We start from the raw sequence: 19,157 nt of genomic DNA on the forward strand, positions 1-19,157 counted from the left end.
GAAGTGAAATGAAGTTCATAGTATTTACAGAAAGTGCACAATAATTGTTTAAACAAAATTAGGCAGGTGCATAAATTTGGGCACCCCAACAAAAAGAATACATCAATATTTAGTAGATCCGCCTTTTGCAGAAATAACTGCCTCTAAACGCTTGCTGTAGCTTCTAATGAGTCTGGATTCTGGTTGAAGGTATTTTAGACCATTCTTCTTTACAAAACATCTCAGGTTTGTTGGTTTCCGAGCATGGACAGCCTGCTTAAAATCACACCACAGATTTTCAATAATATTCAGGTCTGTGGACTGAGATGGCCATTCCAGAACGTTGTACTTGTTCCTCTGTTCAAAGTGGAAAGTGACAGCTGAAATCTCCGAGATAGCTTTTTGTATCCTTCCCGTAAACCATGATATTGAATAATCTGTCACTTGAGAGTCTCACTGAAGGTCACTTGAGAGTTGTTTAGAAGCTCCCATGTTGCCACTCATTAGAACAGATGCAAAGAGGAGAAACATTTGCAAATGGCCACCTTAAATCCCATTTCTCATGATTGTATTCACCTGTGTAAGGAGGTCAAGGGTCAATGAGCTTACCAAACCAATTCTGTGTTCCAATAATTAGTGCTGAATGTATTCAAATCAATAAGATGACTAGGGTGCCCAAATTTATGCACCTGCATAATTTTAAGTAATAGTTGCACACTTTCTGTAAATATGAGAAACTTCATTTCACTTCTCAAATATCAGTGTGTTTGTCTGCTATATGATATATTTAACTGACGTTTCTGATCCAGACAACCAAAGATTTATAAAGGAAAATCATGAAAATTATCAGGTGTGCCCACGCCTTTGCATACAACTGTGTATATATTAAATGGAAGTGCCTGTTAAGTGGTCAAAACCCGCAATATCATGGAGATTCAAACAAGACTGTGGTCTCCTATTAGGCTGCTGATTTTGTGCTGTAATTTCTTCTTAAATCTGGTTCCTCTTCTCTCAAGATATTCTGGACCCATTTCACTTTTTTTTCTCTCTTCCATGGGTTTTCATGTGTCTGATGAGGTTGCTCTTTCGTCCAAACATTCCACCACACTCAGAACAGCCAAATAGTTTCTCCCCTGTATGAATTCTCATGTGTATCATCAGATCCCCTTTGAATCCACATCTTATACCACATACAGAACAGCTAAATGGTTTTGGTCCCGCATGACTTCTCATGTGTTTGAGCAAGCTGCCCCTTCGTCCATACCTTGTACCACATTCCGAACAGAAAAATGGTTTCTCTCCTGTATGAATTTTCATGTGTTCAGTCAAATCACCAGTCTCTCTAAATCTTTTACCACACTCAGTACAGTTAAATGGTTTCTCTCCTATATGAACTTTCCTGTGTATAATCAGATTGTTCCTTCGTCCAAATCTTGTGCCGCACTCAGAACAGCTAAATGGTTTCTCTCCTGTATGAATTCTAATGTGATCGATCAGATGTTCACTTTCTCTAAATCTTTTACCGCACTCAGAACAACCGAATGGTTTCTCTCCCGTATGAATTTTCATGTGTTTGGTCAGATGACCCTTTTGTTGAAATCTTGAACCACACTCAGAACAGCGATATCGCCTTTCCCTTGCTCGCTTTCCTGTACGTCGTTTGGAACCATTCACTGGAACACATGATTCACCACACTGAGAGGAATTAAACTGTTCCGTCCTAACACTGCACCTGCTATGAGTAACAGAAACATTGTTATTTGTCTGACAGCTAAAACCTGAATCGAGTTCTCTGGTTGGTCTCCAATCATTACTGTCATCAGTCTCACCCTCAGAACTGTCTGAACTCCTACCACTGCTGTCTGGTTGTAATCGACTAGTTGGATCTGGGTTGCTGGCTCGTTGTGGTCCTCTGTGGTCCTCTCCCTCCCCTTGTGGTCTCAGTGTTCGATGTACAGCTGAGCTGCTGGCTACAGGCTCCGCCTCTCTGCTCTCATCAGTTTGGCTTTGATGAACCTGTGATGATTGTGGTTTTACATCATTTTCGCTCTTCAAGGGGTCAGCAGTGAAAGAGAACTTCGTCATATCAGCCTCCTCCAGCTGGTGAAGCTGCTGTCCCTGCTGACTGATCCAGAGTTCCTCTTGTTCCTCTTTAATGTCCTTTTGGTCAACACTCAGACCACACTCCTGGTCTTCTTTAATCAGCAACAACTGCTCCATGTCTGTAAAAAAAAAAAAAAAAAAAAAAACACAAAACACAAAACTAACATTTAGTAAAGCAGCAGAGTGGTGAGTGTGAGCCGACTACAGCAATACAGCAAGTTGTTACACTGATGAAACTCAAAATCAAACTCAGCAGTTTTGAAGTCGGCAGACAACTGAAAAAAGCTTATGTTGTCATCAAGTCTGTAGAAAGGTTTTCCTGATGCTGATTCTTTTAGGAGAAGAAAGGACCAGGAGTCTCATGTACAAAGACTGTGTACACACAAAATGTGGCGTCGTCTCCCCTGTAACTTTCAGATGTATCAAAAGTGATATGACCATGGAAATCTGCAGCGCATAATGCAAAAATCCTGGCTGGCATCCTCACATTTCTACAGCTACTGTTCCTCTGGAGAGACATAGCAGTGATGTTGGGAACCGTTAGTAGTGTGAAAACATGAAGTCATCATTGTGATGTGCACATTAGAGACACTGATGAACAATTAACATACGCACATGTCTGCAGTTATATGGGTGGATAGAAAAACAGTGATGTTAGTGATGGCAATAACAATGGCTACATTAGTGTTGTTAGAGGACCTTGCAAATGGTGCAATCCGACGTGAGTGTGTATTCAGGGAACGCCAGGATTTAGTTCCAAATGACAATACCTGGCTCATAAGCTGATTTCGATTACCAAGGCCACTGTTACTGGAGTTGCTCACAGAACTGCGGCCAGCCCAGAGCGCAATATGGCGAGGAGCCAGGGGTTGTCTGTTCTTACACAAGTGTTGACCACACTGGGCTTCCTGGGAACAGGGGCATTCCAGCGGGAGTTGGGCAATTGGTCAGGAGTGTGCCAGTCAACCTTGAGCTGAGCCATGCCAGCTGTGTGGAACAATCACACAAATGTCATCCAGTTATATCACATTCCAACATTAAAGCACAATTTGCAGTGAAAGCCAGTTTCCTGAATGTAATCAGAGCTGTTGACTGCACACACATTGCTATAAAGGTGCCATCACACACTTAAAACCTTAAAACCCTGGTAAACCTAAAAAAAAAAAAAAAAAAAAAAAAAAATTAGGTTAATCTGTTACACCTGATTTTTTTGTTTTTTTACTTTAAGTCAATGTAGGCTAAACTAATTTGTTTTATTGGTAAAGAGAGAGAGCCGGCTGATATGATGGAGAGGAGAAAGGCAGACATATTGTGTGTGACCAAGTGGAAGGGAAGTAAGAGCAGGAGCACAGGCGGTGGGTGCAAGTTGTAGTATCATGGTGTTAAAAGTGTGTTGGACTGTAAGCGAGTGTCTGACAGTTTCTGTGTAGGCTCTCAGTTGTCCAGGTGGTTTCCATAGTACAGGAGCTTGAATCTTCGACTGGACTGGGTTGCTTGACGTGAGGACGTTTCGCTTCAAATCACAGAAGCTTCCTCAGCTAAAATTCTTGCTCTGGTAGTCTGACTTCTGTCTTGACTCTTGTAGAGAAGAATAAACTTATAACTAACTTAATAAACTTAGTTTATTCTTCTCTACAAGAGTTAAGACAGAAGTCAGACTACCAGAGCAAGAATTTTAGCTGAGGAAGCTTCTGAGTGTCTGACAGGGTGATGAGTGTGAAGTTGGAAATTGCAGGATTGATGAATATCATCAGTGCATATGCCCCACAGATAGGTTGCGAGATGAAGGAGAAAGAACATTTCTGGAGTGAGTTAGATGAGGTGGTGGAGAGTGAATCCAAGTATGAAGGAGTGGTGATAAGAGCAGACTTCAGTGGGCATGTTGGTGAAGAAAACAGAAGTGATGAGGAAGTAATGGGTAAAAATGGTATCAAGGACAGGAATGTGGAAGGACAGATGGTAGTAGATTTTGCAAAAAGGATGGAAATGGCCCGTGGTGAATACCTACTTTAAGAAAAGGGAGGAGCACAGGGTGACAGCACAGTGGCTTAGTGGGTAGCACTGGTGTCTCATAGCAAGAAGGACGTGGGATCGCTTCTCAGCCTTTCTGTGTGGGTTTCCTCCAGTTTCCTCCCACAATCAAAAACATGCTTATTTAGGGTCTGCTCCTTTCTCTGCCCCTGAGCAAGGCAGCATCTCTACATCTGGCTGCCCACTGCTCCTAGTCGTTGGACTGTGTCCAACTGTAATTAGGATGGTTAGATGCAGAGTACAGATTTTGTTATGTATAAACACACACACATGTACAATGACAAAAAAAAAGGCTCTTTTTCAACATAAGATTGAAGAAAGGTGCACACAGGTGGACGACATTCTTTCGGAGGAATTAACACCAAACGAGTTCGAAGTGGACATGCAAAATAAAGACCAACACGATGAAAACACAGCTCCCAACAGCCGTATAATAAATGAATTATTAACCTCGCTTGCTCGGTTAATAATCCTTTTAATATTTGCATTAGACTGTTACAGTTCTATCTCTAAAAAGTAAGAGATCACTACAGCAGATTCAAGGTGGAGCTGTATGTTAATTTGGCACAGGTTTAACACCGGATGCCCTTCCTGACACAACGCCACATTACATGGACAAGAGCAGAGAAATCCACTGGTCCGAGGTCGCGAACCAGTAAATTTGGCCTATGTCTAGTAGATACAGTGAGGAAAATAAGTATCTGGAAATCACAATGTATGATTTTTTTTTTTATAATTTATTTGTATGTTACTGCTGCAAATAAGTATTTGAACACCTGTGAAAATCAATGTTAATATTTGGTACAGTAGCCTTTGTTTGCAATTACAGAGGTCAAACGTTTTCTGTAGTTTTTCACCAGGTTTTCACACACTGCAGCACGGATTTTAGTCCACTCCTCCATACAGATCTTCTCTAGATCTTTCAGGTTTGGAGCTTCAGCTCCCTCTGGAGACTGGCCAGGCCACTCCAGGACCTTGAAATGCTTCTTACGGAGCCCCTCCTTAGTTGCCCTGTCTGTATGTTTGGGGTCATTGTCATGCTGGAAGACCCAGCCATGACCCATCTTCAATGCTCTTACTGAGGGAAGGAGGTTGTTTGCCAAAATCTCGCAATACATGACCCCATCCGTCCTCCCTTCAATACGGTGCAGTCGTCCTGTCCCCTTTGCAGAAGCGCACCCCCAGAGTATGATGTTTCCACCCCCATGCTTCACGGTTGGGATGGTTTTCTTGGGGTTGGGGGAACCTTGCTGCCCTGCAGGATTTTAAACCATGACAGCATCATGTGTTACTAATATAATCTTTGTGACTGTGGTCCCAGCTCTCTTCAGGTCATTGACCAGGTCCTCCTGTGTAGTTCTGAGCTTTTTCAGAATCATCCTTTACCCACAAAGTGAGATCTTGCATGGAATCCCAGACCGAGGGAGATTGACAATCATCTTGTGTTTCTTCCACTTTCTAATAAATAATCATAACAGTTGTTGTCTTCTACCAAGCTGCTTGCCTGTTGTCCATTCCCAGCCTTGTGCAAGTCCACAGTTTTGTCCCTGGTGTCCTTAGACAGCTCTTTGGTCTTGCTATGGTGGACAGGTTGGAGTGTGATTGATTGAGTGTGTGAACAGGTGTCTTTTATACAGGTAACAAGTTCAAACAGGTGCGATTAATACAGGTAAAGAGTGCAGAATAAGAGGGCTTCTTAAAGAAAAATTAACAGGTCTGTGAGAGCCAGAATTCTTGCTGGTTGGTAGGTGTTCAAATACTTATTTGGAGCAGTATCATACAAATAAATTATTAAAAAAAAACAAAAAACGATACATTGTGATTTCCGGATTTTTTTTTAAGATTTTGTCTCTCACAGTGGACATACACCTAAGATGAAAATTTGAGACCCCTTCATGATTTCTAAGTGGGAGAACTTGCAAAATCGTAGGGTGTTCAAATACTTATTTTCCTCACTGTATTTTCCCCTGCTAGACCGATGTCTAGTTAAAAATCTTGTTGGTCTTGTGATTAAAAGTGTTCACAAGTCTGATGACTTTTTTCCAAACTTGCGCTTTAAATAGCCGAGTCATTCACAGATAACAACAGACTTTTGGATAGTGAGCCGTCCAGCCTTGATTTGGACAGTTTGGGGGTCACAAATATAACTCGTTTGAGCATCTGATTCTCCACTCCGCTCAGGATATTACGCATTGCCAAGGTCAGAAGAATAAAAATCAGCCGTATTACTTTGTCACTGTATATAGGCCTCCTGGCCCATATTATGAATTCTTAGATGAATTTGGTGCGTTCATCTCTAACTTGTCAACGAGAGCAGATAACATTCTGATCATTGGTGACTTTAACGTTCATATAAATAAGCCTTCTGATCCCCTCTGCAAATCATTTATGGAAATTGTGGCTGCATTAGGATTTCGGCAATGCATTCGGGATTCGACGCACATTAGTGGAAATACCCTGGATCTGGTTCTCACACGTGGTATTGCTGTCACGAATATTGACATCATGCCTCTTACATTAGTGGTCTCTGATCACTCACTTATTAAGTTTACAGTTTCACTGCCGTGTTTAGTGGAACAACAACCTTATTTATCATTACGGCGATGCATCAACTCCTCAACTAAGACTGAACTAGAAGCTAGATTGCCTGATGTCTTAGCCTCGCTTTTGAGAAATACCCAGCCAGTAGACAGACTTGTGGATAGTTTAAACTCAGTGCTCAAAACGACACTCGACATGATTGCACCACCTGTGTTGAAACCGCGCTCCCCCAAATCACAGTCACCTTGGTTCAATGATTATCTGCTTGACCTCAAGCATAAAGCAAGAGGTCTAGAACGGAAATGGCGTCGTTCAAAATTAGAAGTATTCCACCTTGCATGGCGTGATGCTATCTTAGACAATAAGCATGCATTATTGGCTACAAAGCGGACCTATTACTCTGATTTGATCAACAAAAACAAGCATAACAAAGTTCTTGTTCTACACAGTGCTAACACTTATGCATGGACAACCACCTGTAGTTCGCTCTCCTTTTACAGCACAAGATTTCCTGGATTACTTTGAGAAGAAAATAGATAACATTAGGTTACACACATCCCATCATGCCTTAACCCAGCCACTACACCCTGCTATTGAGGTGGGCGCCACTACTGAGGTATTGCCTAGATTTATAGAATTTGATGGTATCTCTCTAGACATGCTGATGAAACTCGTAACGTCAACAAAAAGCACAACCTGTTTATTTGATCCTATACCAACAAAACTGTTTAAGGACCTGTGGCCCACTCTTGGGCCGATTGTGCTGGAAATTATTAATCTTTCTTTAACTTCTGGATCTGTTCCTAAACGTTTCAAATATGCAGTGATTAAACCATTACTTAAGAAACCTAATCTTGACCCTAGTGTATTGAAAAACTATTGGCCGATATCAAATCTATCATTTTGCTCTAAAATTCTGGAAAAAGTGGTGTCACAGCAGCTTGTAGACTATCTTACTGAGAATAATCTGAGCCGCTGCAGTGTGCTTTTAGAAAATATCATTCCACAGAAACGGCTCTCAGTAAAGTAGTGAATGATCTTCTGCTTACAATGGATTCGGACACCACTACAGTTCTGTTGCTGTTAGATCTCAGTGCTGCATTTGATACAGTGGATCATCATATTCTACTTGATAGGCTGGAAAATCATTTTGGGATTACTGGGAGTGTCCTTGCATGGCTGACGTCATACTTGACCAGTCGGTCTCACTGTGTTTTGTACAGTAACACTACCTCTAACCTTAGTGACATGAAATTTGGGGTTCCTCAGGGGTCTCTCTTAGGCCCCCTGCTTTTCTCCCTTTATATAAGCACCCCTTGGGCACATATTGCGGCATTTTGGGATTACGTTTCACTGCTATGCTGATGATACTCAGTTATATATGCCGATAAGTGCTGGTAATCTTGTTCACATAAAATCCTTAGAAGATTGCCTTGCATCAGTGAGAAGATGGATGTCTAGAAACTTCCTACTTTTAAACTCTGAAAAGACTGAAATGATGGTTCTTGGTCCAGTGAGACATCAGCATCAATTTGACCAGTTAACACTCAGCCTCGGCTCGTGTGTCATACATCACACTGAAAGTGAGGAACCTTGGGGTAATTTTTGATCCTTTGTTGTCCTTTGGTCTCCATATTAGAAATATTACTAGGACTGCTTTCTTCCACCTGCGAAATATAGCGAACATTCGTCCCATCCTGTCTATGGCTGATGCTAAGACCCTGATCCATGTGTTCATCTCTTCTAGATTGGACTACTGCAATGTTCTATTTTCTGGTTTACCACAGTCCAGCATTAGGGGTCTCCAATTGGTTCAGAATGCTGCAGCCAGACTTTTGACATGAAGCAGAAAGTTTGACCACATTACACCCATTTTGGTGTCTCTTCACTGGCTTCCTGTCCCAGTGAGATCAGATTTTAAGGTTCTGCTACTAACCTATAAAATTATTCATGGACTGGCACCTCCCTTCCCTTCCTCTTTTTCCTTACCACTGTTGCTCTGAGGGTTGGTAAGGTTAGACCTTACCTGTGTGAAGCGCCTTGAGGCAACTCTGTTGTGATTTGGAGCTATATAAAGGAAATAAATTGAAATAAATTAAAATTGACAGTCAATTTTCCAAAAAGACGGCAGAAAAAGCCGTGGCCAGCTTACTGAAAACTGTCTAAAATGCGGAGTTTTTCAAACGAGCTCTCTGTGTGTCTGTGGAGCATCTCTGCTCACACACACAGACAGGGAGAGTGTGAGGGGCGCTGAACGGAGCTGTGTCTCAATGCGCAGGTTCTCACATTAAGCACGTGAGAACTCTGAACTTTTAATAAGCTTTGATTTTTTTTTAACTATTTATTTTTGATTGTGTGTTAATGTAGTTTTATGTTCAAGCACAAAAACTGACTGAGGAGGAGAAAAAAACAGGATGAATTCCATTATCACACTACAATTAATTCCAGCCACAATAGAAATACAATATGCTAATTTATGTTACTTTTCAAAGTTATTAGGCTGCAGCTATGTTTTATTTATTTCAAACTAAGTTACCTCTTATTCTCAAAAAACATGAGGAGTCAAATCAGCCTGCTTTGTTCTGTTCAGTTTATATCAGTTTTCTTGCACATGTCCAGGTATTTTTTCCTTTATAAGAGTTTGGTGTTTACATTTGTTCTACAAAGTTTTAAAAGAATAAAATGTTCACACTTTTCTTCATAGCAGTTCTGTAATTTCAGAAATGCAACAGAAAACAACCACAAATCAGAAAAAGTTGCGACTCTATGTAAAATGAAGACAAAAAATTAAAATGTTGCACTATTCCCAGTTTCTCCACTCACAGAAGCCAAAAGTTCTTCCAGAGTTGTGTCTTGGTGGCTTCCCTCGCTTGTCTCCTTCCTGTATGGACAGGAAGGAGACATGGACTGCCTACCTGACACAGATTTACCATGAAGTACCACACTGTTTGTCTTTCTGAATGACTGCTATAAATAAAATGTAAGAAATATTCAGTGACTTGGAAATGTTCATGTTTTCATTCCCTGACATTTCTCAAGAAAACTGGCTGGAAAAATAATTAATAAATTCTTACATTTAGAATAAACTGCCCTGTCCGAACCTTTTTTTTTCTTGGAAAATGCTGCAGGCCTTAAATATAGGAATGGATATATATTAAATAAAATAAAGCTAAAAACACAAAACATGAAATATGTTGGTTTCACACAGTCTGCAGTAAACAGACATCAAATAAAATGTCAGGATCATAATGCCCCCCCAACCACATATTTCATATCATCCAAACTTTTCTGATTCAGTTATATAAAAAAAAGAACAATTAAAAACAGAGTTGAACTGTATATACAAAAACATTATAAGATGTATTATCTTTATTCATTCATTTTAAAGGTCAAATATGTTTTGTGGCTCTAGAAAAATTTGATTTGTGGAAGACAGGACAAAAATGGCTCTTTTAACAGTAAAGGTTGCAGACCCCTGACCCATTCATAAAATTTTCATCATACTAGTCTGAGAAGCAATAGGTATAATTGTTGCCCCAAAAAATCTGAGATATTGTAGAGCTCATGTAGCAAGAACAGAGAAGTGAATTAAGTAACAAGAGTAAAGGTTGTTTGGGCTGCAGAAAACAAGTACAAGGTCAGAATTACAGAAAAGTGAAGTATAAGGTGCATGGTACACTCACATGAAAGCAGAGGATCATGTAAAAAAAATGTTTATAACTTTACATACATTCAACACAAAATGAAAAAGTTCTATCATGCTATAGATTTACAAATACAATACTGACTGAATACATGCTCATGATGTGATGATTAATGCTACGCTGAGGCTCGCTGTCAGAGGCTCTGAGCTTCCAAATGCCTGGGGCCACAACCTTGGACCAGGAGGACCAGTAACAAAATTAGTGCTACTGGTCCTGACCTGTAGGTTCAAAAAATATGCTGGGTACCTTTGACTCACATTCTCTTGATGGATGCTCCAGACACCACTGGACTTGGAAGGAACTATGTTTTATCTAGTCAAGAAGCTTCCAGAGTGCAGGCATGGTTTGACAGCCTGAAGTTGGCAACAGAGTAGAAGTCAATATTTACAGAGTAGCCTGGCAAAATTGTGGGCTTTTTTTGTCCAGAACCAGAGGTACAAGGGTTGATTGTGAATAACAGAATGCATTAGGATGTTAACATAGTTAGTTCAAGGTTTACATATTTTATATTTAAAAAAAAAATGAAAAAGAGCTGTTGTACATGTATTATTTATGCATTTTAGGTAACTATGCACCATAACTCCTATGTATTGTGTACATACAACTGTACATTAGAATATATGCAAAAAGTGTGATATACCCTGAAAAGAGGACTTTAATTCTATGTGTAGGGGTGTTTGTTTTATATCAGTGTGTAATTTTTCTAGCAGCACATATCAAGGGCTTTTAGATGATACAAAGTTTTTGAAAATCAGAAGATACCCACATGGTGAAAAAGAGGGTCCAAAAGTGCCTCGCCCGGCAACCAAGGCTGAAAAGGGTTAACATTGCTCTGAAATAAATAACAGCATCAGTCTGGAGTTCACTTCCTTTGGAAGCCCCTGGCATGTGCTTTCCAGAAAACTAAAAGCAAAGCATTATCTTCAATGGTATGTGGGAAAATTGAGCCTAAATTCGGCTGATTTTGCTTCAGTACCGTTCAAATTTCAATTTTCACCCTGATCCTGTGTGGCCAGTGGAGGGTTAATGTTTGTAAAAATCATTTTTTTTCTGAGAGTTTAAGACAGAGTTAATACATTCTGAAAAAATCAAATTGATATCTTATTTAGTTTTGAGTTAGAGCCTCTTAAAAATGCTTACAAACCAATAACAAGGTTAATGTTGCCACGCCCCCTTTTTCAACAGCCTATAAAATCGGAATGGGTGGAGATATTTAACTGGAAGAAGTGCAATCTTCATCTTACACCTCATACCACAAAATATAAAAAAACAGAGCAATTCTGAGACCATGAAACTGGAAGCCTTGGTCTTTTCATATGGAATGACCCTTAACTATTTATGCACATTTCAACCGTTTGTGGCTGGCCTGTCTTTTTGGGAGTAGCCTTCATCTGACACGGACAGTTTCCCAAAGCTGATGCCGTGGACTCCTCAAAGGCACTCATCAGTTCAAGTACTATCACAGAGAAAGTGTACAACAAAGCGCACACACACACACACACCGCAGGAACACAGAATGCGAAGACAATCTCGCACCTGCAAATAATGCGGACATGAGGACAAGACTGGTTGCGCTGGGTGTTATAGCCGCTTTCGGTCACATCATATGTCAGGGCTGGCATTGAGGCAATATGGCTAAGCCTGAAATTAATTTGTCGAGGGGTTTGGGGGCCGCCTAGGGGGATGCGATTTTAGGCCTTTTCAAACCTGTTTGGAAAGCTCTCAGGAACACCCAATGTTAAAGAATTTAAACAATCATTACCATCTTTGAGGTCAAGTGGTTTGTGTTTTACAATGCAGTTTTCTAAAGCAAAAATAAAATAACCACAAATAAAAATTTGGGCATAGGTTCCCCTAACATCTGCAGGTTTTGACCACATACTACCATCACTGAACACTGTTGCTGCTGGACTCATATTTTCGGGGCAATTATTTTATAGTTTATTCAATAGACCAGTCCAAGCGAACATCAGTGTGGAAAGAAAAGCAAGGCAGTAAATGAAAAGGGTTGGATTCGCATCCACTCCAAGTTTCAAATATGTGAAAAATAATTATTTCAATAAATGAATGGTTATTAACTTACAACATGAGCTAAGCATTTTGTTTCAGAAATTCCAAAATTTGTAAGCAATCTGAATTTTGAAATTTATCGAACACTCGTCATGGAGGCTTAATCCCTTTACTAAGACCTCTTCAAAGTACATGGATAAAAAACATAAAATACTACTTATGCCAATGTTTCTGTGTAGGCTGAGTTACCCTGAGTGGCACGTCTTGTGCCACTCAGGCCTATTGTATGTAGCACAGATTCCATCACATACAATTTGGCCAAGCACCTCAAGTGGATTTTGGCTCCTCTAGTGGGTAACTCAGACCACCATGTAGAGAACACACAAGATTGTGTGAACAAAATCAAGGACCTGCAGCTGGAGGCAGATGAAACTATGGTGTCATTTGATGTGACTTCGTTGTTCACCTGCATCCCCACCGCTGAGGCCGTCTCAGCTGTGAGGCAGAGACTGCTGGAGGATGTGTCTCTACCTGAAAGGACAAAACTCACACCAGACCACATCTGCCAACTCTTGGAGATCTGTCTTAACACCACGTATTTCCTGTTTAGGGGGAATTACTACAGGCAGATCCATGGTTGTGCGATGGGGTCTCCGGTATCCCCCATTGTGGCCAATCTGTACATGGAGCTAGTGGAGAAGACAGCCTTGACGTCGTTCACGGACATCTCTCCCAGTCACTGGTTCAGATATGTCGATGACACATGGGTTAAAATCAAGCAAAAAGGAGGTTGAGGACTTTACAGAACACATCAACACGGTGGACTCCAATATCAAGTTCACACGTGAGGATGCCAGAAACAACCATTTAGCCTTCTTGGACTGTGATGTTACGATTGGAGAGAACAGGCAGCTCCAGACAGAGGTTTACAGAAAACCCACTCACACTGACCAATATCTGCTCTTTGGCTCAAACCACCCCCTTGAACACAAGCTCGGGGTGATCATGACTCTTCAACACAGAGCCCTACAGGTGCCCACAACTGCAGAGGGAAGGGCTAAAGAGCAACAACTTGTACAGAAAGCCCTCACAGTATGTGGGTACCCACGTTGGTCCCTGGATAAAGTGCAGAAGTCCCAGAAAACAAAGAGACCAGATAGACAGGAGATGGAGACAAGAAGAAGAGTGTCTCTCCCTTATTTAGCAGAAGTAGGGGAAAAACTACAGAGGATCTTCAGACAGCACAAAATCACAGTTTACTTTGAACCAGTCAACACCTTGAGACAGATATTAGTTCACCCTAAGGACAGGATCCCTAGTTACAAACAGAGCAATGTAGTGTATCATATCAGATGTCAGGAAAACTGTAATGAACACTACATAGGTGAGACGAAGCAACTTTTACACAAGAGGCTATACCAGCACCGCAGAGAGGACGCCAGTGGACCTCAGTCTGCAGTTCATCTCCACCTGAAAGACACTAACCACATGTTTGAGGACAAGGAAGTTACAATCTTAGCCAGAGAGAAGAAATGGTTTGAGAGAGGTGGCAAGGAAGCATTCTTTGTAAAACAGTTGAAACCCAGCCTTAACCGCGGAGCGGGTCTCAGACACGCTTTGTCCCCTGTTTACAATGTGGTACTCAGGTCAAAGCAGTTTCAGTCTTTTGTTCATGGTAATGAGTCATTCACGTCATCAGGAGAGAGTCATCAAGGGAGCCATCAGGGGAGACTTCCGTCCTGTCATTAGGAGAGTGCTAACTAGAGCACAATAGGTGCTAATTAGAGCTATTGTTTAGTCACTACCCAATAGCAGTCAGCCTCTCGGTAGGTAGGGTCTGGTTAGGTTAAAAAAAACTCCAGCTTTTGTTGGCTTCTGGTTTATTCTTCTCTACAAGAGTCAAGACAGAAGTCAGACTACCAGAGCAAGAATTGTAGCTGAGGAAGCTTCTGTGATTTGAAGCGAAACGTTCTCACGTCAAGCAACCCAGTCCAGTCGAAGATTCAAGCTTCTCTACTTATGCCAATCGGCTGCACTGGTCAAACTCATATCCACTAAATAATCTCTTTCTTCAATTTGATCGCTTTGTCTAACAGGCGCCTGCAAAATGCTAAGAAAAGATTTTTGTTCTGATACAGATCGAGCCACATTAAAACAAGTTTAATGATTGGTTATCACATCAGGGCTGCAGCTATCGATTATTTTAGTAATCGAGTATTCTATCTATTATTCTGGCGATTAATCGAGTAATCAAATAAAAAAGTACTTTTGCATTTTAAAACATTAACAGTCCAGGGCTCTCCCTAAGTAATGGCACAATGTCACTGTGTCATCATGGAGATTGTCAAATATAGTGTATCCCTTTCTGTGTTCCTGGGTAATTATTTTTTCATATCTTTACAAGTTTTGGATCTTTCCTGGTGTCAGGAGCTCAGCCAAAGTCTGGCCAAAGTCTTGACATTTTGCTGAAATGGCGATGGGTTGTGGCTTTCCGTTTTTTGTTTTCCCCAACTTGTAAAATTTACCCGTTTTTATTTATTTATTAATTTATTAAGGTGGTGGACTGGGTCCCTGCATGAATTTCTTTTTAACACTCTCTTTGCGATTCAGCCAGTGCATTTAATTTTCAGCTGGAGGTTGAACATGCAGCCTCGCAGTCACTGTTTTTTTGTATTATTTTATTTGAGTTCTCGTATTTGTGAAACATTGTGTGATGCCCAAAAAAGCGAAAACTAAAAGCGAAACACTCAATGCAAATCTAAGCAAAACACAGAAGAAAGAGTGAACTTCTTCCAGAGACTGTCTGTGGCCTGGACAGACCTGTGTGAGCACAGTGCTGAGCCGCTAACACCAGGCAGAGAGAGGCAGCAGCCGGCCACCGCACAATGCCGGTTCCGGATCACTGCTGTAGTATTTGCGCCGCCGTTTGTCGTAATCAGCGCAAATAAGCTAATACTTGGTACCAATGGAAAGATTGATGTTTTGTCTACAAACAACCACAAGCTCAACTGGATCCAGCCATCCTTGTGATCAGCAGAGGAATCAAAAAATCTGGTCTCCGTGGTGCGCGTGCTTTTTCTGACTCACTCATTCCTGCAAGTTTGAAAGTAACGATCTCTAAGATGTAGCAAAGGTGAGTTAGCCATTCTGTGTTTTTTGGTTCTAGAGTGGGAAAATACTTACTTGGGTAGAAAATGTCAGTGTGTTATATCTTGCTGTACTCATTTATATCTCTGATGCAAATGTGCCGGTTGTGGATCCCTGAAGCAGCAGCCTCGTGTCAGGACTTGTGAGCCATGTGTACTTTGGGGGTCATCTCAACATCACAAATGGGCATGAATGTGGGGGCGTTTACTTTTTAATTTGGGAGAAATCTCACCTCCACACTTCATTTTTTGCTTGTAAAAATGTATCAGTGCCTTTCAAAACTTAGTAAATTCTCATTTAATAAGTATAATTTATATCATTTTGTGTTCAAAACACATTCTCGGGCACAGTGTGTATCATTCTGCATTAGAAGGGCTATATCCAGATGCCAGGAATGAACCCAAAGTGACACCGAGTGTCGTGATCCAGAACCGGGCAAAGTGATCCATTTCTGGCAAATATTTGCACCACACATAATGTGGCTTCACACTTTAAGTAGAAGGGCTACACCACCCAGACTTCTTCAGCGAGACAACATCCAAATACCCAATACAACAATAAAGGACATTCAGTTACATTATGGCTCCGTATAGCAGGACTTTATAAAAGGTGATCCGGAACTGGGCAACTGACTGTATTTGACTTCTACATGCATGTTAAATGTTTATCATATTTTCCTCCACGTTTCATTCCCTCTGAATAGACATACTAAAATACATGCATTAAAGAATACACGGATGACACAAAGTGAAAATACTTATTTCCGTTGTTGTCAAAACATAAAATAAAAACGCATAAACAACAAAAAGAGATGAACGACACCCTCACCAACAAAGCAGGATGTGTCGATAACAACAGGCCTTAAATTATCTAGACTCCCAGTTAGGCACAGGTAGTGAATAGAAAAAAATAAAATGGTGTATAACATCATAAAACTGTTATTAAACTACCTTCAAAAATAAACCAAAACCGGTGTTCCTTTGTTTGAGCATTAGCAAGTGAAGCTAAGCTAGTGCTAACGTTAGCTTCACTGATCTCAGCCCGCTGTAAACTGCTCTAACTTACAGTCTCGACTCTCGAACAGAGTCAGCCTGAACGCCAACACCTAGCAGATAAAATAAGCTTTGAACTAAAAATCATTTACTCTAAATCCAAATAACAAACGCGACTAGCGCCGGCTAACGCTAATAGACTAAGCTAACTACTCCTGAAGCGCACGAAGCAAACACACGCAATTTAAACACTCAGTATGTGGAAGTAATCATTAAAAACTAAACTACTTTTAAGCACAAATAACTAAAATGAAACTGAAATACCTTTTGTTAGTCTGCGTCAGAGAGGAGGCAAGGGGGAAAAAAAACAAACTCGCCGGACTGCTCTCGTTAGAGCGACATCGCTGATATTTTGTCGTTGTGGGATCGATCACCGAACTACTTCTTCCTGACCCACTCCAGCGATACCCTCCTAAACTTTCACAACGTCCAATGCAAAAAAGTTGGTTACGTATCATTGCAGTAGTGTGTGTATAACACATATTGTAACGTAGGGCACCACTAGGTGTCGCCCTCCCCCTGAGTATTTTCCTATAATAAGAGAAGTAGTAGATTTGCCACGGAGATCCTAGTTTCCGGTGGGGTGGCCAGAGTGTTTGCTGGGTCCACATGTGGAAAAGGCTGCCTGGACAATTTGGTAAATATGATTTTAACTTCTTGTGTGTTTTTATGGTGTGATAGGGTCTTTTACTGTTGAGGGATTGTGTGTATGCGTGACTGGGTGTCACAGAGAATAACTCAGGTATGCAGTGTTTAATATTTTAATGTGTAATTAAAGTTGTAGTTTTACTGATTGTAATGTTGTCTTTCTTGTTTTGTTATTTCAGTTTTAATTGGTACCACTGCCTGCTGTCTTTTTGTATTTTTAAGTTTGGTGTTTTGGTTCGAGTTCAGAGTAGGACATCCGTTTCGCCGTGACATAGCGTTTATATGAACGGACTAACTCGGTTTCTTAATTTTTTTTTTTTTCTTGGTTGTATTTGTTTTGTCACTTCTCCATTTGTTTGCTACACTATTCAGATTCTGACCATTTTCAACCTCATTTGCCTGCAGTGTTTTTGGGTTAAAGTGAATCTTAATGCATGTTACTGCGGGTTTACCTGCGTTTGTAGTGTTTAGCTGTGAATCGATTATAAGTGGTCAAATCATTCGTGGTGAAAATTAAATCAAAGCAAATGCCTTCCTGCGGGGCAACACACAGAATGTGTCTCTTTGTCCCAGATTGATCTCTTTCACTGCAGCTTCTTGTTCTGACTTTAACACTGTTAACACCCAAGTCTTTCATCGCAAACTGTAAATGGTCATCAAAATATTCTGATCGTATCTTTCTGAACTCTTCTGCATCAAACTCCATCGTGTCAATGTTTACAAAGTGCTTTTGTGATAACAGGTGATGGTGCTCATAAACTTTAAGTTTTGTCAATATTTTATTACGGCCAGACTTCAGTTAATTATATTACTGGTAAATTTTAGAATTGATTTAGATGAGATATACTCATTATTTCACAGGAATATATCACAATTATCTGGGAACTACTTTTTGTGCAGGAATTCATCATGCGGGTCAGCTGCAGGTGCGTACTAACATGGGATATCCAGAAACTGTATCTCGTTGTTTGGCCAAACTGAGAGCGTCCACTTTTAGCTTGTCATAAGCTAAGCTACTGGTGCTCAGGGAGTGCGGAGTGGATCGCAGCCCCGCCATGTTGAAAGATTGAAGCACTGTAGCGGTCTCACGCTGTCAGTGGAAAATCCATGATGCTCTGCGCTTGTAATCACTGTCGATTCTCTGGCCAACGTCTCCACCGTTGTTTACATTTAAGACGTGAATATTTGCGCTTAGGTCAATTCAGATACGTAGATTCGATTCCTGAAGTCAGATTTATCATAGCTGTTGATCCTTTCTCCCTATAAGGCTGTGAATGGAGCATAAAGTGGAGCTCCTATCGATGGAAAACTCATCAGTCAACTGTGGCTGATTCCTCATTTTCTTTTTTTTTCTCTGTGCTTTGACAGCAAAGGATAAGAACGAAATCATCCTGTGCTGGACCGCACCCAAGTCGGCCAGAGAATCGACAGTGATTACAAGCACAGAGCATCATGAATTTAACACTGACCGCTGCAGCGCTTCAACCTTCCAAGAAAAGGGCGAGACAGATCTTCTCAGACCCCATCCTCTATGGGCTGAGTTCACACTGCTGCCATCCGGCTGCAGGTTCACTGTCCCCAAGTGCAGAACCAACAGATTAAAAAATTCTTTTATTCAGGTTGCAGTTGGTGTTTTAAACCAGTCTTTGGAACTGTAATTGTTCATCTTTTTAATTGTCTATTTTTTGTGTTCTTGTTTTACTGGATGTGTGTATTTTTGCTGCTGCTGCAAACCAAATTGCCCCCTTGGGGATAATAAAGACACCTTGAAGATGGGTGGGTCAGCGCTCCAGGTCACATGACCAAAATACCTGTCTATTATGGGATGTCTATGCACGTGAGTATGTGTGTTTGGCTGCTCCCCACGCCCAAGCGAGAAATTATATATATATTGTATGTTTCTGCATATTTGATCTTTTTCCTTTTCTTCAACAAATTTTAT

At 40.8% G+C, this 19,157-nt stretch overlaps 1 protein-coding gene across 1 annotated transcript; it reads right to left on the reverse strand.

Annotated features, from left to right (window-relative positions):
* Nucleotides 1-855: 855 nt before the first annotated feature.
* Nucleotides 856-16,971, reverse strand: LOC117522188 (zinc finger protein 664-like). The gene is made up of 2 exons (XM_034183591.1): nt 16,832-16,971; nt 856-2,201 (listed from the first exon to the last, which is right to left on the reverse strand). The coding sequence occupies exon 2, from the start codon at nt 2,197-2,199 to the stop codon at nt 1,012-1,014; it is 1,188 nt and encodes a 395-aa protein (XP_034039482.1). The 5' UTR covers nt 2,200-2,201; nt 16,832-16,971; the 3' UTR covers nt 856-1,011.
* Nucleotides 16,972-19,157: the final 2,186 nt, after the last annotated feature.

Source organism: Thalassophryne amazonica, chromosome 12 (genome assembly GCF_902500255.1).
Source record: "Thalassophryne amazonica chromosome 12, fThaAma1.1, whole genome shotgun sequence".
NCBI lineage: Eukaryota > Metazoa > Chordata > Actinopteri > Batrachoidiformes > Batrachoididae > Thalassophryne > Thalassophryne amazonica.

Coding starts and splice junctions, on each gene's coding strand:
- LOC117522188 (XM_034183591.1), bottom strand. CDS start 2,199: ATGGAGCAGTTGTTGCTGATTAAAGAAGACCAGGAGTGTGGTCTGAGT.